This window comes from Carassius auratus, unplaced genomic scaffold, assembly GCF_003368295.1.
Source record: "Carassius auratus strain Wakin unplaced genomic scaffold, ASM336829v1 scaf_tig00040939, whole genome shotgun sequence".
Taxonomy (NCBI): Eukaryota; Metazoa; Chordata; class Actinopteri; order Cypriniformes; family Cyprinidae; genus Carassius; species Carassius auratus.
In genome coordinates this window covers 13,269-36,709 of record NW_020526618.1, presented here as the reverse complement: position 1 = coordinate 36,709, position 23,441 = coordinate 13,269, and the positions used below count along the sequence as shown (strand labels likewise).

Genomic DNA, 23,441 nt, shown 5'->3' with positions numbered 1-23,441 from the left:
TTATGCTTTTTTACGTTTTACATTTCTGCTTTTTAGTTATTGTGCGTTTTATAACTGTTTTACTTATATACTGCAAGCAACCCGTTATTCCAATGGCAGATCCTAACGTAAACAACTGACCCATTACAATGTGACAACATGCCCCGCTATCGTACGAGCTGTATAGGCCTCTTTTTTTTCCCCTCCGGGGATTAGCGGTAAAAAGGTTCGGTAGGTTTTATTTGATTTGCTTTGATTATCAAATTATTAAAATAATTATAATAATTATTAATTATATATTAAAAGTTTGACCATTAGCCACTTATGCATAACTTAATTATTTTAGTATTATGATTATCAATTTATTCTTCTTCTTTTTCTTTTTCTTTCTTTTTTTTTGAATAAGTAGGCTACCCTTGTTTTTAATCTTTAGTTTTTTTTTGTTGTTGTTGTTGGGTTTTTTTTGGTTCAGCATGAAACTCAAATGCTTATCACACGAATGACCTCGACGTCAGATCGATGCATATTGGATGAAGTTAATTTAGGAGAAGTGTGACAGTGGGAGGGGTTGCCAACCAGCAGCTCTTTCACTGCATGCGCCCTGGACATGTTAAATACCCCTCCCCTGACGCGCACTCGGGCACTCTCGAGTAAACCCTCGGAGACGAGCACACCCAGCGGGTCTGTTCGGAGAAACTCATGTTTCTAGAGGGAGAGCGGATTATGAACGCGTTCGGGCAGCAGCCGTCGAGCCAGCAGACCAGTCCTCTCCAGCACCACAACGCGCAGGACATCCTGGACATGACCGTGTACTGCGACACCAACTTCAGCATGTACCAACAGAACCTCCACCACCATCACCATCACGCGCAGAGGCCACCTGCGCATCCTTCCAGCTACGGCCTGGGCGAATACACCTCAGCCACAGCCAACCCTTACCTTTGGATGAACAGCCCGGGTATCACCTCATCCCCCTACCTCTCAGGCCCGAACGGAGGCTCTTACATTCAGTCAGGATTTGGGTCGAACCAGCGGCAGTTCCTTCCTCCTCCCACGGGCTTCGGAAGCGCGGATCTCGGCTGGCTGTCCATTTCAAGTCAGCAAGAACTTTTCAAGATGGTCAGACCGCCTTATTCCTATTCAGCGCTGATTGCGATGGCTATTCAGAACACGCAGGATAAGAAACTGACGCTCAGTCAGATTTATCAGTATGTGGCGGACAACTTTCCTTTTTATAAGAAAAGCAAAGCCGGATGGCAGAACTCCATAAGACACAATCTATCCTTGAACGATTGTTTCAAGAAAGTAGCGCGGGATGAGGACGACCCTGGTAAGTTTGAATGCTCTTTCTTTTTCAAGAATTCGAATTCGAGTTTGGCGCGCGTAATTACGCGCTAGGTTTTAGTGCAATACTAACCTGTTCCCTTTTTTTTTTAAGGAAAAGGAAATTACTGGACTTTGGACCCCAACTGCGAGAAAATGTTCGATAACGGCAACTTCAGAAGGAAGAGGAAGAGAAGAGCTGACGGAAACGCCAGTAGCCCGTCGGTAAAATCCGAGGACGCGCTTAAATTGTCGGACACTGCGAGTCTGATGAGCGCGTCCCCGCAGAGCCTCCAGAACTCTCCGACCTCAAGCGATCCCAAATCTTCCCCCTCACCGTCCGCAGAGCACACCCCGTGTTTTAACAATTTCATCGGTAACATGAACTCAATAATAACTGGAAACGGCAACGGGATCAGAAGCAGAGACGTCAGTTCTGGACACTTGGGGGATTTTACGCACGGCATGTCTGGATATGAAACTGCCTCTTCATCAGAACCAGCACATCTCAGCACCAACAGACTGAACTACTACTCAGCATCCCATAATAACAGTGGCTTGATCAACTCGCTCTCCAACCATTTCAGTGTCAATAACCTCATATACAGCCGGGACGGAACAGAAGTTTAGAGTTTGTGAACCTCTAATGTGCTCTGTGAGTACATGGACAATACTTCATTTCTATACACGCTCACCTCAGTCGCACAGTTCATTTTAATTCAGACTCTCTGGTGTTTTGGGATGCATCAACAAGTGGATTTGCAACATTTATATTTATTCTGCAATGAATAAATGTAACCTTACACCTAACTGTGATACTTAACAAGTCAACATGTCTATTTCCTAGGCCACCATAACAAGTGCCTTCAGTTTTTTTGTAGAACAAATGTAGATATATTTTATTTAAATGGAATGTTTTGGATTTGTAAATAAACGTGCATATATCTGAAGTTCCTGTATCATCGATTTCTGTTTATTTGCTGTTTATATGCATGATGATTTCCCATTATCTGCTCAGTGGCACAACAAACAAACACATACCTAGTGCATCTCAGTGTGTTCCCACGCGATCAGCGGGTGGCCGCAGAGATGCACATAACTGTAACAGCAATTAAGACGTTTGCATGTTTATGTAGTTTGTTTACAGTAGCTTGCAATTATATATAGTTTGCTTTTGGATGGCTGCAATCAAACAGGCAGTTTACTGACAACTTTTAATTAGCTTTTGCACTAAAGTACAGTTTAGTTTTGAACAGTGGCATTGAAAGATCAGATTACACTTGAAATTTTTAGTGCAAATGTGTTGATGTGTTCTTTCTGAAAGCCTAAATTTCAAGGTAATTTAACCAGCGCCCATCTTTTTCCCATAACAGCTCAACTCCAGCAAACATATTGAGTTGACAATTATTTATGAAAAGAATTTCAGGTTTAATCGAGCGTTTGAATTAATCCGTGCCCCTGCTGTGTCCTCTCCTCCTAATTGCTTTCTGCAAAAAGCCAGACACATTTAACTCTTCAGTGTCCTCATTATCTCAGGGAAGTTTTTCAGTCTGTTTATTTACTGTACAAGTTCCGGCATTGAATGGCACAGACTCAACTGGGTGATGGTGTAAATAGCCTTATATGATCCACCAGTTTATCTAGAGATTCAACTTCCCCTTCTACCATTAGCTCATGTCTACTCTGACCTGCATGAAAACAGTAGGTGAGACAGAGACATGTTCCGCTTGTCGCTTTGCATGCAGCTGATTTAGACAAGTCATCACAGCTTCATATCTGGAGAGTTCAAAAGTTCGGCTGTTTGTCTGGGAGACTTTTATTTACTCTCGACTCATTTAAAGGTGTATAAAAATTCCAAAGTTTGGTGAATGTTAACATTAGGTATGAAAACATTATTTCCGAATGTTCTCAGTTTAAAAAAAAAATATTATTGGTTATAAATGTTAGAGGAAACATTATAAGAAAATCCCGTTTAATCATTTTGCAAATAATATGGGAAAATTAATTTTTGGTCTGAAACATATCTTTAATGTTTAACAAGAGTTAGATGAACATCCAAAAATGTTTCAGAAAAGCATTCCATAAAGGATGCATAAATGCTGATTCTGAATGCTACCGAAGACACAATAAACGAAGAATGTTTTTATCATAATTTTGAGTGAACCTTGCCAAACATCAACCTTTAAAACAGGATCGAGTGACTCTAAGGTTGTTGAGTTGTTATATTGATCTTTGGAGATTAAAAAAAATGTCTTATCGCATCATTTAAAGTTCTTCAGATTAACATTTCTGGGTTCTTTAAAGCACTTTAAATATGTTTTCTAACAAACAGACCAATTTTTGTATTTATAAAGGCTCCAGTGTCACATGAGACTGTAAAACCCCATTGTTTTACTTTTCATCTTGAGGAGTGAAGTTCACAAATTTATATGGTTTTTCAACTTTTTTTTTTTTTTTTTTTGGTTCCTGCTCATGGTCTTATTTCAAAGTCAATCTACTCCAGGTCCCATAAATGAAATGAAAATAAACACACAGGCCTTACTGCAGTACAACTGAATTGGCTCTGTTGTCTGGGATAAAGCAGAACTGACAGGAGGTTCGTGTCCACGGTGCTGGAACACAAACGGATCTGGCATCACCAGAGACACCCTGCCGCTCTCTAGTGAAAACACAGAACAAATGAAAGCACTCAAAGCACATTTCCCCTCCGTGCGTCTTTGTTCTAACAAAGGACATTGTTGTTCCACTATTGCAGGATAGATTCTCATAGTGACAATATATCTGTGGTGAGAAGAATATGCAATTGAAATGGACATAAATGAGACCAAATCACATGCAATTAGCCTAATTCATTTATAAAACACTATAGGGTTGATTATTAATAAGAATGTCTAAGATGATCAAATATAAAAATGTTACTTTAACAATCTTAGTTTAGACTATAAGTGCCTTCAATCCTAAGTTAAAAAATGTAGCCTACAATTCATGGGGTGTTATACGTTTTAGGGTCCATGGTTCTGTTTGTTTCAGTTTTCTCATGTGGTATCTTATATATATATATATATATATATATATATATATATATATATATATATATATATATATATATATATATATATATATATATATATATATATTGAAAACACAGAAATTATAAATTATTGTGAAAACACAGAAAATTAGCCTAATTAAAAGTTCTCATTAAAGATAAGTCTTGATGCATTTTTCATTAAAGCAGAACAAGCTGAACTGTAAAATTGCAGTTAAAGTAAGATAAACTAAAAACTGTCCGTTTGTTTTTATTCATCCTTATTAAAGCTGGTTTCATTTGCTTGCATTATTGTGCAAACTGCGTCCAACAGACGCGAGACTGTTAAATATTATACTCTATTCATGTGTTACAGATTGATAATGACGTCATCAAGCATCGATACCCCCAGATAGCTGATGCTAAAATCATATGAATGCGTTAATGCTAAAGTGACATTAAGAAAATTTAGGTTACAACATGTTATGATGCGTGTGATTTCATCAAGTACAACATGTTCCTGGATCAACATTCCATTCATCCAATCAGAATTCAGATATAACTGTTCAGGAAATATCTGTTTTAGGCTTGAAATCAGGGTTAGGTGCTTCTACACTCTTGTTAATCAGCTATCATTTCCCACTGATTTTAGGAATATATTATGGGTAGGGTTTGGTCTAGGGATCGGGATTGGGTTAAATCTATATTTTTTATAATAATGTTGATCCAGGTTTAACAAAAGATGTTGATCCAGGAGCATGTCATTCTTGGCAAAATCTCGGCGACCAGATATATATATATATATATATATATATATATATATATATATATATATATATATATATAGAGAGAGAGAGAGAGAGAGAGAGAGAGAGAGAGAGAGAGAGAGAGAGAGAGAGAGAGAGAGAGAGAGAGAGAGAGAGAGAGAGAGAGAGAGAGAGAGAGAGAGAGAGAGAGAGAGAGAGAGAGAGAGAGAGAGAGAGAGAGAGAGAGAGAGAGAGAGAGAGAGAGAGAGAGAGAGATATAACGATATTAGCCTAAAGGTTTGTCGTCATAGCTAGCTGTCACTTGTTGAAAATGACTTTATACCATTTATTATTTACAATATTGGTTGGCCAATGTATTAATTTATTGATGTTTTTGTATTTTTTATACTATTTTTTTATAACTTTTTAAAACCTCTGTTGGTGTTACAGGCATTTTGTCATTCATTCATTCATGCATAAACAAATAAAATCTAAGTGCATTCAACAAATCTTGCCGATAAATGTCGGAGTATTGTTGGAATTCTTCATCTTCTTCTACTTTTTCTTCTATTTTTATAAATATCAACATAAGTAGTCCGAATTTAGCCTATGCATAATTATATTTCCTTGACCTTTACTATCATGTGGTAAATCTTGAATATTTTCGCTCACAGATGAACACTGATTTGCATGCTGAAGGTCCAGACTGACCGCGGGGCCCCTGGGGACCCTCACCCTTCACCTTTCTCATATCGCAGGTGCCATACTCCCGTTTGTGAGGTGAAGATGCCCTGGGGCAGGGATTGGCCAGCATGTCTCTGTGGGGGTCTCAATGGGTGCTGATGTTCTTCTGGTCCTCCAGTGAGGAAAAACTATAATCATAGGGTTAAACTCCACAAACAAAACTAGAGCTTCATCTTAACACGGACTGTTGAGACTTCAGTGCTAAGATTATTCTAATCTAATCCAATCTGACAATCTGATCTAATCTAATCTAATCCCGTTTTCCTTGAGCAGGAAGAGGAAATATCACTTTCTACTGACATCTGACACCTAATCCTTGCCCAAGAATCCCGGGAAAAGGACGTCATGTAAGGTGAGGGGTTTTGAAACCATGCATCGATTCATTCAAATCAATGCATTTGTCTATACAACGCTGGAAGGGTTTGGAAGATATTATTGTTTGTGTGGCTTCATGCTTTTTAATTTCCAAATAGTCCAGAGATCAGGTACTATGTGTGGGTTTGTAAAGATAAACCATGTTTGAGGAGTCATGTTACTGATAAGACTCGGCCTGGAGAAGTGCAGTCACTCAGCGACTCACAGATTGAGACCAAACTGATGAGTAACTGGAGGATAGTGTTGCAGTCTGGGACGTGTGAAACACCACTGCCATTAGCTGACAGACGCTTTTACCTGTTAGGGAAACAAGATCAGGAAAAATATATCCTAGGTCAAGACTTTAAAAGAGTTATTCTGAATTAAACCTTTTAACTTGCATTTATGGTAAGGCAATCAATTAAATGTACTAAATGCACTTGCATTCAAATATTTGGGCGCAACTACTCATTCTGACAACTTTAAGATTTTCTATATTTTAGAATAAAAAAGTATTAATTTATTTCAGTGGAAAATTGGCCAAAAAGTGTGTGTGTGTGTGTGTGACATATTAGGACATAACTTTGTATAATGACATGGGTATGACTCGGGTATTACAAGGAGAGGGTGACTTATGAGGACATAACCCATGTCCCCATTTTTCAAAACACTTATAAATTTTGAGAAAGTAAAAATGCACAAAGTTTCTTGTGAGGGTTAGGGTTGGTGTAGGGCCATAGAATATACAGTTTGTACAGAATAAAAACCATTACACCTATAGGATGAACACACTTTACACAAAAATAAAGGTGTGTGTGTGTGTTTCTGTGTGTGTGTGTGTGTGTGTGTATGTAGTTTTAGATTTTTTTTATGCTTATTTAACACTATCGAATGACTTCATAATATTTATAGAGAGAGAGAAATAGCTTTAGATATTTTTGTACTTATTAAACACTTTGAATTACTTAAATATAATGATGTTGTTGTCAAATTAATTATATAAACACTGTAATGAAATGTTTTATATAAACAAATACAATTCTTAATAATAATTAAAAAAAAAGTTTGATAATGAAATTCATACAATCTAAATCAAATAAGTGTATGTCATTAGATATAATACAATACGTCCTTTCTCATGTGTCCAACCTTTGGTACTGTATTTCAGCAGTCTAGAAATGTAAATTAGATGTAAATTAGCAGTTACACTGGACTAAAGTCAATCAATTTGATGTAGATGATAATGTATTGGTAAAACCTTAATGTAACTATATTTTAATAATGATCTCATTGGAAAGACCTGACTTTTCCGTTTTATCTTGCATTTAAAGCATGAACATGATACCATTACTGCCCCGTCAGCTCTATCAAAACAGACCCATAACTTACAGTAGTGATGGTTCAGTCATCCTACGGTCTGTTCATCACTGTCAAACCCATAATACAGTAAATGTTGTGTCTGGATCCTGTGCAACGTGTCCCTTCTCGTAACCCAGCTTTATCACCAAACGAATGCGCGATATGAAACCGACTCCGTCTGACCTGGAGAACATGATAGTTCAGACACTTATTCTGTCTTCATCCGACCTGACGTTCAACATCTGCTTGTAGCAGTCAGCAGGAATTAGGAGGCTAATATCTCATACCGCTGCGAGATCTCTGGAGGAAGTTTAATGTTTAAGGCCGCAACACGCGGCTGGGAACATCGGCTCCTCGCAGCTCTGTCAAAAACATGAAACATACATTCGATATCTGAGGATAATGGTCATCTAATGGCATGACTCTGGTATGGTTTCATCAGACTCCTTGCTGGGTCCATAAAAGAGGTAATGTATGGGCTGATAATGGCGTGAGATCCAGAGAACGACCCAGCAGAATCCATATGGATGCGTTTATATAGAGCCAAACCTGTATAAGCTCTCTGAGCTGTCAGCACTTGACATGCAATATGATTTAGCCACTGTGTTGGGAATATTGGTGTGATGGGACTGATATATGGCTACTGGGAATTACTGCGTGCATCAGTGACTGGATGAAAAAATGGCTGTGAAAAAAAAACAAAAGAAAGCAGTTTAATGCAGTTTCAAGGTATTTTCACACCCTCATGCTGAGCTCTGCAGCATTCTGCTGTTGAAAACGGTTTATTTTGTCGGATTGATTGTGCTTTTCTAGTTTTTAGTTGTGAGAGAACTCGTTCATTTGCCATATTTTGTGATGGGAACGTGATGTCTTTAGTGAGGCATGATAGCCAAGACTGTTCATTTTCAGTGACACTTTATAATAAGGTCTTATTTGGTAACATCCCTTACAAAAGGAAAATATATTTACCAATATATTTCTTAAAATGTATTGTGATATATTGTAATATATTATTTTTCCTTTTTATTTTCTAATATTTTATATATTTGAATACATTTAATAGTATATTGATGATACATATATTATATAATATATTGCAAAATATACAAATGATTGCCGCTTTCAATATATTGGAAAAATAAATATATATAAGAATATATGCCTAATATATTACATGATAAGTTCCAATATACTGCAATATATTTTTGTTTCATTAGGGATTTGTTAACGCATTAAAGAAGTTCACCTTAAAATAAAAAATAGCGCACAGTTTTCTCTGACCAAGACGTTGATGAGTTTGTTTCTTCATGGGAACAGATCTAGTCCTTCGTGTTCCTTCATGCAAAAATCAGTGTGTTTGTAAAAGTTAATTAAAACTTACAATTTTCAACTTATGCATGATAAAATATGCAGATAAAGGGGTCATGACGTGAAAAACCAAATTTCCCTTTATCCTTTGACACAGAAGAGGTCTTTGTATACCTTACACATCCTGCAAGTTTCATAATCATTTAGAACAGCTTAGAAACCACATCTTAGCATCATTCGGTGACTTTGCCACATGTTTCCTTCAGAAAATGTACAAATCCAGTCTGACAAGGTAGCGACAGTGTGACTGTGACAGGCCAGTCCTCACATCACTGCTGTCAGACACCTGAGAGTATTTTGACAGTCCGTGTGAGGACATGACTCAGTGCAGACATCATTTATCTGTGGCTTGTGTCAGAATACATTGTGACCATTTATACAGCGCAAAAGATCTAAACTGGTGGTGAGTTTAATTGAAGACCTGTAGAGAAGTGAGTTCACTGACACATCATTGTTCAATCATTGTTGGTGTATATTAGAGCAAATCTCATGCCACCTGTCTACTAAAATAAAAATAATTCAGAAATTAAGCCTATATTGTTTTTATTAATATTTGAAAATATATTTTGAATAAATTCTAAAGTGTTTCTATCTTGGTAGTATTTATTTAGATTTAATATGCTTTTTTATAATGAAAATAAAAGTTAATGCATTTATTAAAAAAAATCACATTTATATAATATAAATGCTGTATTACAATAGTTATGAGAATGAATATGAGATAATATTTAAAAAGCCATGTCAATTTTTATATATATATATATATATATATATATATATATATATATATATATATATATATATATATATATATATATATATTAGAACTAATAAGATAAATAATATATATTATTAATTAAATATTAAATAATATTACTGTTATTAAATTATAAATTAATTAAATATGATTACATTTAATATATTAAAATATGATTACATTAACCATGACTATTATTACATTTATATTAAATATGACTTTTTAACTGTAAGACTATAAAGACATTTCTGTAGAAATAGCATGTGGCGTTTAAATAAATATGACAGTATACATACATAAATATGGCCATAATATAGCCTAAATATGTGTCAATGATCATGTAGTCAGGAAAATTTGAGACATTTTTCTTTTTAAATATCACACAGATGTTTAGCTTAGCTTATCTAACTGGTGACACTGGATATATTTTCACAGTTTTTATATAAAACTAGCTCTAAATATTGCAGACTAACCCTAAGATATATATATTTTTTTTTCCTTATTTTTTTTTTTTTTTTACAATTGCTGTATAATGAGCCTTTTTAAAATCTTTATTTTTATACTCATTTTACATATGAGGATGTCTCCCAAAATAGCGGGAATTTGTCAGGTCCGTCTCACTCTGGGAACAAATTTGTCTCCAAAATATGGTTATGCAGGAATAGAAACACCCATAAATGTCATGTTTTCATTGTCTTAGCTGCATTGCAGTGCTCTTCCATACAGGTAGAAGACGACCTCCACCCCCAAACCATGCATCAGTCTGAGTAAGCCTCAGATGACCCATTGCTGAGGGGTCTAAGTGACACCCTTTCTAAAGAGGCCAGACATGCCTCTACCACACCACACCCTTTGTGTTCGGGACTAATCCAGCCTGCACTTCAAGGCTGGGCCGGACTTCAGAGGAATCCGCTATCAATCTAAAGAAGAGAAGAAAAAGTGCCCCCCCCCCCCCACTCCCTCAGTGAATTACTGTGATAAGGTGCTCATCCTCATAACACTCATTATTATATATTTGGTGAAGATCCTCCTGTGGTCGACATCAAAGGGCTCGCTGAATTTCAGGAGGAACAAAAAAACTGCTGATGAACAGATTTTGGAAGTGAACATGGTTCAAAATTTAAGGGAGTTTTTACAATGGACTTCAGTTTGAAGGAACCAAGTGTGAATAAAGTGAAAAAGAAATGGTTTGCATTCACATTGTTCTACTTTAGTGTATATATAAACACCTACAAAAAAAAATGGCATTATTATTTGATCAAAATGCAATAAAAATGTAATATCGTTAAATATTAATACAGTATTGCATTTAAAACATTCTATTTAAATTCATTGTAAAATGCAATTAATTCCTTTGATGAAAAGCTGTATTTTCAGCATCATGATCCTTCAGATTCTTATTTGGTGCACACAAAATATTTCTTATTATTGTCATTATTATTATTGATGAACAGAAAGTTCAGAGGATGTTCATTTAAAATAGCATTATAAATGTCTTTATGGGCATTTTTACACAAATTGATGTGTCCTTGTTGAATAAAAATATTCATTATAAACAACTTATATATATATATATGTAGTGAATGTTACAGACATAATTCACCATTGTTAAGTGTAGTTCTGTACACTGTGTTCTGCATAACTGTTCAGGGATCGTTGTCCCTTTAAATGATCGGAATGCGTGATGACGTAACACGCCGGTCAGCGCCATTATTCTAGTTTCTGTTTTTTGCTTAGAAATAAACGACACACGCATTCGTGTGCTCAAAGTGAGAAGTTGTCTCTTGCAAATTACTGCAATTTCCACACTGGTGACCCCGACATTAGTCTGCTGGACGTATCCAGAGACACAACGCGATCATGACCGCGAACGCTGTCACCCTCAAACTCCCCGAATTCTGGGAATCGTCAGCATCTGCATGGTTTGCCCAGACTGAAGCGCAGTTCGCATTGCGTGAGATCACCGTGGATACGACAAAATATTACTATGTTGTGTCTGCTCTCGGAAATTCAACAGCATCCAGAGTGGTGAGCCTTCTTACAAATCCTCCCGAAAATGGAAAGTATACGGCACTTAAAGCCCACCTGTTGAAAACGTTTGAACTGTCAGACGCTGAGAGAGCCAGCAGGCTTTTCTCACTTCAAGGACTGGGTGACAGCAAACCGTCCGAGCTCATGGACCGTATGCTGGATCTTTTGGGCGAACACAGACCTGATTTTCTTTTTATCCAGCTTTTCTTGCGTCAGCTGCCTTCCCAAGTGAGAGCTGCATTAGCCAACACCACTATCACTGACTGTCGTAGACTAGCTGAAGAGGCTGATAAATTTTTCCTGGCAGGTCAGGGACATTTTGCGGCCGCGCTTTTTCCCGCGCACATCTCTTCAGTGATGCGGGACGACGCCACACTCATTGCTGCGACCACTTCTCGTCGGCAGCAGTCTTCTGGCACCCAACAGCCCTCAGGATTGTGTTTCTACCATGCAAAGTTTGGAACCAAGGCTAACAAATGCCGTCCGCCGTGCAGTTTCAGTGTTTCGGGAAATGCCAGGGCCGGCGCTCAGTAGTAGCCATGATTGTCGGCCGCGTAGGCAGGCTGCTTTTCATCCGCGATAGCATCTCCGGACGCCGTTTTCTGTGCGACACGGGAGCACAAAGGAGCGTCCTGCCTGCATCCCGTTTGGACATGGTAACCGACAGTCACGGCCCCCCTATGGAAGCAGCCAACGGTAGCCCCATCCGCACATATGGAACGAGGCATGTAGAATTGTGTTTCGGAGGACAGCGTTTCGGTTGGGATTTTGTTACTGCAAAGGTTGCCGTTCCCCTCCTTGGCGCTGATTTTTTGTGTGCACATGGACTGTTGGTGGATGTAAAGAACCGCCGTCTGATTGACGCTGTCACATTTTGTTCTTATACATGCACGCTCAGCGAAGCGGACTCCATACGACTGTCTAGCATGCTCTCAGCTTCCGATGATTTTCAACGTCTATTGGCCGGTTTCCCAGCCCTCACTCAGCCCACTTTCTCTTCATCTATTGTGAAGCACGGTGTGGAGCACCATCTCGCCACTACTGGTCCACCCGTCTACGCCCGCGCTCGGCGCCTCGACCCGACCAAGCTTGCCGTTGCAAAGGCTGAGTTTGCAAACATGGAACGCCTGGGCATAGTACGCCGATCCGACAGCCCGTGGGCATCACCCCTTCACATCGTCCCCAAACCTGGCGGCGGCTGGCGCCCGTGCGGTGACTACCGGCGGCTTAATGAGGCAACGGCACCTGACCGATATCCAGTCCCGAACATACAGGACTTTTCAGCACACCTGGCTGGCAAGGTGATTTTTTCCAAGGTGGACCTCGTCCGGGGATACCATCAGGTACCGGTACACCCACTGGACATTCCCAAAACGGCAGTGATCACGCCGTTTGGTCTGTTTGAGTTCCTGCGCATGCCGTTCGGCCTTAAAAACGCCGCCCAATCTTTCCAGCGCCTTATGGATTCTGTTTTGCGGGACCTGCCTTTCCTTTTTGTGTACTTGGATGACATCCTGGTGGCGAGCACGTCCAAGTCTCAGCACCTGGCACACCTCCGAACCCTTTTTGAGCGGCTTAGCCACCATGGACTAATTGTCAACCCTGCCAAGTGCCAGTTCGGTCCCTCCACCATCGACTTCCTAGGACACAGAGTCACTAAGGACGGGGCAGTTCCTCTCCCATCAAAGGTGGAGGCAGTCATACAGTTCCCACGCCCTTTCACTGTCAAATCCCTGCAGGAGTTCCTCGGCATGGTGAATTTTTACCACCGCTTCATCCCTCGAGCCGCTCAGCTCATGGGGCCCTTGCACGAGGCCTTAAGGGGTAAACCCAAACACGCTGTGGACTGGACTGAGAGCAGAGTCAAGGCTTTTGATGCCACTAAAGCAGCATTAGCGAACGCCACCATGCTGGCGCATCCTTCTCCTACAGCCCCCATTGCCATCACCTCGGATGCCTCTGATTATGCTATCGGTGCAGTTTACGAGCAGTGGGTGGGTGGGGCCTGGCAGCCGCTGGCTTTCTTTAGCCGTCAGCTGCGCCTTTGTGAGCGGAAGTACAGCACTTTCGATCGGGAGCTGCTGGGTATCTACCTTGCCATTAGACACTTTCGTTCCCTGCTGGAAGGCCGACACTTCACTGCTTTTGTGGACCACAAGCCGTTGACTTTTGCCATGGCCAAGGTGGCTGAGCCGTGGTCCGCCCGCCAGCAACGGCATCTGTCTTACATTTCAGAGTTCACCACAGACTTGCAGCACATTGCTGGTAAGAGCAACCACGTGGCGGATTGCCTATCACGGGCTCTGGCAGGGGCAGTCCATCTTGGTTTGGATTACAACCGCATGGCCGCGATTCAGACCACAGACCCAGACGTGCAACATCTGAAAACCTCGACTACAGGGCTGCAGATCAAGGACGTGGTTTTTGGCAATGCCGGCACAACGCTCCTGTGTGACATCTCCACAGGCAGTCCTCGGCCTATCGTTCCCTCTGGGTGGAGGCGTCAAGTTTTTGATTCCATCCATGGTCTCTCCCACCCAGGTGCGAAAGCTTCACAGAGGCTTGTTTCAGCAAAGTTTGTGTGGCACGGCCTTAAGAAGGACGTTAGGGACTGGGCTAACACCTGTGTTGAGTGCCAACGGGCCAAAGTACACCGCCACACTAAAGCCCCGTTAGAAACATTCCCGGTTCCTGAGAGGCGTTTTGACCATGTAAACGTGGACCTGGTTGGTCCTCTGCCCTCCTCTCAAGGTTTCACATATTTGTTAACCATGGTTGACAGGACCACCCGCTGGCCTGAGGCTGTGCCACTGACATCGGGGGCATCTGTCGAGATGACACGGGCATTTATTGGCACCTGGATTGCCCGTTTCGGCACCCCTTCGGACATTTCCTCTGACCGAGGTGCTCAGTTCACGTCCGAGCTTTGGGATGCTGTCGCACAGAGCCTCGGAGTGAGACTCCACCGCACGACTGCATATCACCCGCAGGCTAACGGCCTCTGTGAGCGGTTTCATAGATCGATGAAGGCTGCCCTGCGTGCCAGCCTCAAAGACAGCAACTGGGTCGACAAGCTCCCGTGGGTGATGCTGGGTATCAGGACTGCACCGAAGGAGGACCTTCAGTCCTCATCCGCGGAGCTTGTTTACGGACAGCCGCTGCGAGTACCAGGGGATTTTGTCCCTAGCACCACGGTTCCCTGGTCTGCCACTCTCCAGCGGTCTACTCTACTGGATAATGCGAGGTTTTTTGCACCTGTCCCTACTTCCTGTCACGGCCTCCCTCAGTCGCACATCCCCGCTGGACTTCAAACAGCCGACTATGTTTTCATTCGCCACGATGCCCACAGAGGACCACTTCACCCACCCTACGAGGGCCCATTCCGGGTTCTGGAGACAGGGGACAAACACTTTGTGGTGGACAGGGGTGGTAAACCGGAGCGACTCTCTATTGACCGCCTTAAACCGGCTCACTTGGACGTGGCCAGGCCCATTGACCTGGCCCAGCCCCCACGACGCGGACGGCCTCCTGCTCTGCCCCCACCCGGAGCTCCCACCTCACCCGAGCTTCCCACACCCCATGCCCCTCTTCCGGGTAATGACGGTACACCAGCTGCAGTGGGGTCTCCTCGGACTCCGGTACAGCGCAGTCGCTGTGGCCGGTTGATACGCCCACCCCCCCGTTGACAGCTGGGTTTTTCTGATATGGTGAATTCTGGGGGGACGTGTGTAGTGAATGTTACAGACATAATTCACCATTGTTAAGTGTAGTTCTGTACACTGTGTTCTGCATAACTGTTCAGGGATCGTTGTCCCTTTAAATGATCGGAATGCGTGATGACGTAACACGCCGGTCAGCGCCATTATTCTAGTTTCTGTTTTTTGCTTAGAAATAAACGACACACGCATTCGTGTGCTCAAAGTGAGAAGTTGTCTCTTGCAAATTACTGCAATTTCCACATATATATATATATATAAATAACAATATGCTTATATAAATAAAATGAACAATTAAATGCAAAATATGGGTTAAATACACAATTTTGTGTGTGCCTATCTGTTGCATGTTTTAATGGTTGTGAGGTATACACAAAACAACTTAATTTCCTGCAATTCTGGCCAGGATGTTGTCATGTGACCACATTCCATTGCCATGACATCATATCGGGTGAGAGACGGGTGATGCTGACAGCTCATCCCATGAACGTTTTAAATGGGCCATGCTCAGCTTTGATGAGCACCCTGTTTTTAGCAGAAGCGTAATGCGCCGGATGACACTCAGATCACAGACCGCAGTGAAAGACAGCAGACGGACTCTTCAGACAGTATTGAGTGTGAAGCTTTACCATCCTCGAGGAAGATCAGACACAGAGAGGGATGATGTTTGATGAGGAAGAGTAAGAGACAACTATAGCATTCCCAGCTGTTGTCTCAGAGAACCAGCTGGTGTTTGATTACCAACACGACTCCTCATAAAACGTCTCAAGCCAAACTAAAGAGATCTGGATCTGCAGCTCCTCATAATAGTTTATCAAAGAACCACTTGTTCCTAATAAACTAAGATAAGGTTACACTTTCTTTTCCAAACGGTCGTGCATCTCTACTGATAAAAATATGATGAGTGGGTTAACTGAATTTTTTTATTTGTTTTGTTGGATTGCTATCACATGAACTACTGCAGTATTCCAAATCATATAGTAATTATATACGATTATAATACGTATCTGAATTTTATGTTTCAATATTTTTCATTTTTATTTTTAGTCTTCTGACATTTTAATTATAATTTTTTATTTCAGTTTTGGTTCTAATTTATATTTTGGTAATTTTGTTATGTGATTTTCATTTTTATTACTTTAATATTTTTAGCTTTTATATTTATATTTTAGTTTTTAGTACTTATTTCAATTTTTGTCATTTAGTTATGTGCTTTTGTCCATTTATTACTTTATGTAGTTTAATAATTTTTTAGTACTGTAGTTTGTTTTGAACTTATTTATTGCCATGGCACAAATTATATTTCTATTATTTTTTTTAAATATTATATTTAGATTTATTTTATTTCAATTAATGAAAATTATTTATAATAGTTTTAGTTTTAGATAGCAATGCAGTCATAGATACAGGATGCAATATTATTATATTGTGTGTATATCACATATTAGGTAAAATAGCATTTTTAATGACATTTTATTTATATATTTTTGGAACTGAGTGAAACATTGAGATGTACATTTTAGTGTTTCTCTTAGAAGGCAGCCAAATTATGTTCACTATGTTTTGGCCAAGGACACATTAAGAAGTCAGATGTCTCTGTACATGTGTGTGTGTGTTTGTGTGTGTGTGTGTTTGTGTCACTGAGGCCCAGCTGTGCTCTCGTTCCTTTGAGGCTGACATGGGAGAGATCTTTTAATGTCTTGTAGTTGTTTTAACCCCTGCTGCCTCTCAGCAGGTTAAGCCTTACCAAACATTCATCCTGCGGGTCAGCGACACCGTTGACAACGCACTTTAGTCTTTCTCTCGGCTCATCCCCACTGTGAGCTACCTGACAGGACCGGCCATGGTCAGAAACCAGCTCACAGACTTCAGCCTCAGCCACAGACCAGTTACACTGCTACTCATTAAGACTGGTCAACAGGATATTTAATGACAGGTCTGTCCAAAGACAAGTCCAACAAAATGATTGATAGATAGATAGATAGATAGATAGATAGATAGATAGATAGATAGATAGATAGATAGATAGATAGATAGATAGATAGATAGATAGATAGATCTCCTCACTTCTCATTTAAATCTGTATGATTTTTCAAATAATGTTTCACATTCTTTTCACATTCGGATATCGGCTGAATAATTAAATAAATTAAAAATAAAAAGAAAAGTAGAGTTATTGAAAGAATTATCCGTTTATTTAAGATAAAACGAATCCACGATAATTTTATTATTTATGCTTATTCATCAATGAATGCACAAGCAGAACGTTTTGTGAAAAGTTTTGTTGCATGCAAAAAAATTAAAATAAAAAATAATAGTTTTTGATTAATTAATAGTTAGTAGTTTTTTTTAATAGTTTTCCATTTTATTTAAAAAAAAAATAATAACTTAAAGATGTAGTATTTTGTTGTGATTTTATCTTTAGTGTATTTTGTATTTCATTTTTTTTATTTATTTTTTTTTTTTTTTAGTTTTAGTTAACTATAATAACCCTTGATAGTAATACGTTACAGCATAGTGTAAGGTCATAGGTTCAATTTCCAATAAAAATATCTTCAGGATCTTCATATCTTCATCTGAATTGCTATATCTGCATTCATGTCTTGTAAAAATCAACCTGAACAGTAAAATATGGAATAATCAAACAGCATGTTTTAAACAGTGAAGACATTCTTTCACAGCCGACATGGGCTCTTCAGAATAGAATGTCAATTGATTAAAAGTTGCATGTTGACAGATCTAACAGCGCTGTATTCTTAAGCGGTGTCTCTGCCCCTCCTTCACTAAATGGAGTAATTATTAGCCATCATTACCCTGCCCTCTGCCCTGATGCAACTCAAAGAGAGGCGTCACTATCTGATCACTATGTAAATGTGGTTAGCTGCCTGCAGTAATGGATCAATGGAGCGCTGGACGGCCGTATGGGGGTGGCCAGAGACTGCCTGTCTGTCTGTTCCCAGCAGGTCCACTGTCCGCATGTCTCCACGGGCGGTGGGCCAGGGCATGTCTATCAGCTCGGAGACTCAGGAGGAAAACGCTGGAGGGGTTCAAGCCCGGGCTTGTTTGGAGGGCTTGGATTGCCGGGGCCTCTAGCCCTAGATTTGAATGTAAAATGTATGCAAATCTACGATGATTCAAGCAAATTCAGTGGAATCCACACTCTTTGATACGAGGGTCTACAACCCATATGATTGCATTTCTTTAAAATGTGCTGCTTCTGTAACTAGTGGTTTAACTGAAGCTAAAAATCAATGTTAATGGCATTTCAAGCAAAACTAAGCTGGAGATTGTCCATATAAAACAGAAACAGATTTGTATGAATAATAATAATAATAATAATACTAATAATAATAATAATAATAATATATATATATATATATATATATATATATATATATATATATATATATATATATATATATATATATATATATATATATTTTTTTTTTTTTAACTTTATTAAAGTTTTAAAATATAAAAAATGTAGGATCTTATTGTATATAATGTAATGTATAAATAAGATAAGATGACATTATGATCTATTTTAATAAAATATAGCAATATTTTTTTTATTAGCATATATTAAAACTTTAAAGATTACAATTAAAAAATAATGCCTATAATATTTAAAAAGTCTAAGTTAAAATATTTTCAAAATAATATTTTCAAAATAATATTTTCTATTTTTTAAGCCAAAACCCATGTTAATTAAAGTTGAAGTTTGTCCATATAGAAGAGGAATATATTTGTATGACTAATTTTGAATAATTTTGTGCATTTGGTGAAATGTATATGATTAGTGAGACTGTGCTGGATCCTAAATATATTTCTAAATATATTATAGTAAAATGTATTTGTTATATTTTAATTATAATAATAAAAATAACATGTATTAATTTTAGTATATTAAATAATATATAATATTTTAATTATAACTTTTTATACATTTAAATTATATAATTCTATAATAATAATAATTAAAAAAAACATCAGCATCTTAAATAGATTTCCCATATTTCCTATATACTGTATTTTATTAATAATATAATGATTATATAATATTACTGTAACGCTAAGTTGGAGTTTGTCCATATACAACAGGAATAGATTTGCATGGATTTGACTCATTTTGGGACAGACTCTGCGTCTCTGGTGTTCGTGGGACAGTTGTGTTCATGTCAACAGCAGCAGAAGTGTGACCGTGATTAGCAAGCTCTTTCTGGAGTGTGCAATGCACTGTTGTTTAGCCACATTAGCTTTATCTAATGCCATCAAAAGGCACGTTATCTTCATGTTGTCATTGTAGCGGAGTGAAGTACATGTAGATCAGAAAGCTTCATTGACTGAAGTGGATCTGCTTCACTTACTCCAGCAAACCATGAAACGTTGGGTTGTTGGATTATGTCAATTTATAAGTTAACCTGGTGGGTTATTTTACATTACGATGCAAGTTTTAATGTTTTAATATACATGGAGAAACATGAAAGATACTAGTGTTATACATGAGAGCATCAGTCAGCTGCTGTTTCATTAGGTGTAATTGCTCAGCGATCGCTCTGTTTATTAAAGGTGACTGCCATTCACCGCTGCAGTCAGCAATATGTGACGGAGATGATTGCTGTGTGTGTGTTCGGGAACATGCAGCCCTCCAGCGCAGGTCTAATAAAAGAGTTGAAGAGATTGAGCCATTACCATGTCAGGCCTCCTCCTATTACGACCCATTAAAAGAGCTCAACCCCTGATTCAGAGCCATTATATTTATTGAATTTAGAAGCTGACTGATGTTGCGTTGGCCGAAAAGCTTCATACCATGAACACTTGCCCTGGCTGTGTATAATATTATCCAGGGATTTCAGCTGTTAGACTTGTTTTAAATTCACACAGGCCTCAATCTCTCTGAATTTGTCGAAGCACAGCTTTCTCAACAGCGGGTATTCAATAAACAAAACGATATGTCACAATGTTACATAACTGCAAAGTTGTCAGAATTACAATAATGCAATTCTTCTCTGAGCTTTATGCATGCTTTGATAAAATAAAAAAAAATCTAGTAAAAAATAAATGTGTGTGTGTGTGTGTTTCTACTGGAACCAGACACTTAAGATTTTTTTGACATTCAGTAAAAGTATAAAACATAGCTAAGTTCATTTTCAAAGAATGTAGTGAGAAATATTTGAGCTCATAGTGAGATTTCCTGACCTTTTAGTGCAGTCTTTTGGAATTTTTAGAAAATCTGAGAAAATTTGAGACATTGTTGAAATTTGTGTGAGATTACTTCGATTCTTAAATCTCCATTTGCTCTTGATTTAATCTCAAGGAGATCTCATTTCAGATTTTTTTTTTCCTATTGGAACTTAAAAAAATTTGAACAAACAAATGAATGTGTGCTTTACTTTCAGCTCAGAAACAATCAATCATGCATAAAGAGTGCGAAAGGTGTAGTGTTTATTTTTCTCAAAAGTAGGAGGGAACCCCTAAAATAAAGCGCTGATTGTGCTTAGGTTACATCTACTCATAGTGGGACTCTTCTTTGTTGTTTTCGGACACTTTGCCAGGTTTACGCCTGCCGTGGTGCACAGAGCTCTGTGAGAGGTAAGGTAACCTGCTCACAAGACAATTCTTCATTTACCCCGACGCCTTTGCACAGAGCAGATCAAATAACTAGAAATTTGAGGGACAAAGCCATCGATAAGCTGAACCAAAGCAGAAGGGCCATTTAGCTGCTTGAGCGAGAGATGCCAGAGAAACCTGAAGCTGAGGTGCAGGACGCGTGTGAATCCTGACTGACAGCACACTCATGTTTAGGATCGGGGCAGCTTCAGTCACTGCTGAAACAAAGCTGCTTTATCAGAGAAGAACAGACACTGAAGAACATCTCAGAATTAGGACCAATGGCAGTGTTTTCCTTGTTTCTCCTGTTCATTCAGTGGGGTCCAAACATCAGAGACGCATCTGGAGATGCCTCTGCTGACGTTGTTTTTGATGTAGTTTAATGTGGTCTTTAATTTGAAGTTATGTTAACAACATAAAAAGTTGAGTAAAAAGTCGGGTTAGGATTAGTAATTTTTTTCATTCAAATGTACTCAAATTTGCTTATTTACATTGTAAAGGATCTTATATTTTTCTTATATATATATATATATATATATATATATATATATATATATATATATATATATTTAAATGTAAATGTTTTTATTATAATATACATAGAATAAATATTGATTTATTATTTATATTACAATAATTTATTAAATAAATGAGAGCTTTATTAATGTCCAGGTTTACATTTTTAATTATTTAATTATTTGGCATTTAATATTTATAATTATAAAGAGAGAGTTTAAGTGATAATAATATTTTAATAATATATATATATATATATATATATATATATATATATATATATATATATATACTGTATACTATATATACTGAATTTTTTATTTATTTATTTTTTTTTGCACCTGGGAATTAATAAAGTACAAAGTTCAGTTTTTACATCCCACTGAATTATTTATTATTTACATTATAACCTCAAATCCTCAAATTATTATACTTATAACTTTGTAATTGTAAAAAAAAATATAATAAATTATTATTTTATATTTGTTTACATTTTGTAAAAATATTTTAGTGGTTTATAATATATACATATATATATATATATATATATATATATATATATATATATATATATATATATATATATATATACATATATTATAATTTTCAATTACACCTGGGAATTAATAATTTTCAGTTCAGTTTTTACACCTCATTGAATAATATATTTGTAGTTTTTTTTTTTTTTTTTTTTTTTTTTTTTCTCAATGATTTGCCCAGGTTGATTCATTGAGATTTGATTATTCGTGAAGCTGATACAGTATATGTAAGAGAAACTGGTATTATCTGCATACCTCAAGTTAATATGTAACCACTTTCGCAAACACAAAAAGTGCCATATTTTTCATATTCATCCTCTTGAATTGATTTGGTAATGAAACGTGTCTCTGTATGAATATGAGATTTGTGTTTGACAAATTTGTAGTTTTCTAAATCCTCTAATGTGAAATCTAGGTCTCGAGTCTAAAATTTGTTTCAGTAGGCCATACTGACACCCTGTAGAATCTACGGGAGAATGGAATCATTTCTAGAAAGCGCGGATGAAAATGTTTAGTTCTTCTGAGTTGGATGTGGCTTGACAGCTGGAGCTGGTTCCCCGCAGCCGAGGATCCGTCAGTCTAACAGGATTAACCATTACAAGAACTAATGTTTGGAGTCACCTACTGAACTCACTTCATCTCAGCACTGAGAGACTCTCATCAAGCACAACAAATAAACATGCACAAGTCATACAGTATCTCCTGTGCACTGACAATATTACTTATTGTTGCTGCAGGCTGTAATCAAAATGTCCCATCCAAATATATATAAGTGTTATAACAAGTCTAGTTAGGTTAACACAGTACACGTTGCAAGGGTTTTTAAATAATATAATAAATAAAAATAAAACATAATATTTTCTGTATATAAAAAATGAAAAGAAAATATAATACAAAAAGATTAGAAAGATTTTTTTTTTTTTTTTTTTTTTTTTTTTTTTTATATATAAAGATGGAAGAGATGGGTTTTAAGGCGATTCTTGAAGATGGCTAAGGACTCAGCTGCTCGGATTGAGTTGGGGAGGTCTTTCCACCAGGAGGGAACATTTCATATAAAAGTCTAATTATTTATTAGTTGATTTTTACAATTTCAGATGTGGCAGGTGGTAAAAGATTATGTCGAGATAAATCACCTGTAGGCTGTGAGAGATGATCGTTCCCATAGCTCTCCAGTTTTACAGTGTTTTGATTTTTTGCAGCCCTATACTGTAACAGTCATGCTGCATCACACACTGTGACCTGGAGCTCAGCAGGGCCCTCTGCTGGCCTTTAACAGCACTGCTTCAACCAAAGCATGAGATGCAATGGTTCTTTAGTTCAGAGGTGCCTTATTATTATCATTTTAGATTTCTCTGCAGAAAGGAAAAACTA

The 23,441-nt window shown here is 38.0% G+C and overlaps 1 protein-coding gene across 1 annotated transcript; it reads left to right on the top strand.

Moving 5' to 3' along the window:
* The first annotated feature begins 571 nt into the window (after positions 1-571).
* LOC113084934 (forkhead box protein I2-B-like) lies at positions 572-2,231 on the top strand. The gene is given in 3 exon segments (XM_026255033.1): positions 572-674; positions 677-1,309; positions 1,418-2,231. Coding segments are annotated over 3 exon segments (1,236 nt in total). The 5' UTR covers positions 572-586; the 3' UTR covers positions 1,933-2,231.
* The last annotated feature ends 21,210 nt before the right edge of the window (positions 2,232-23,441 follow it).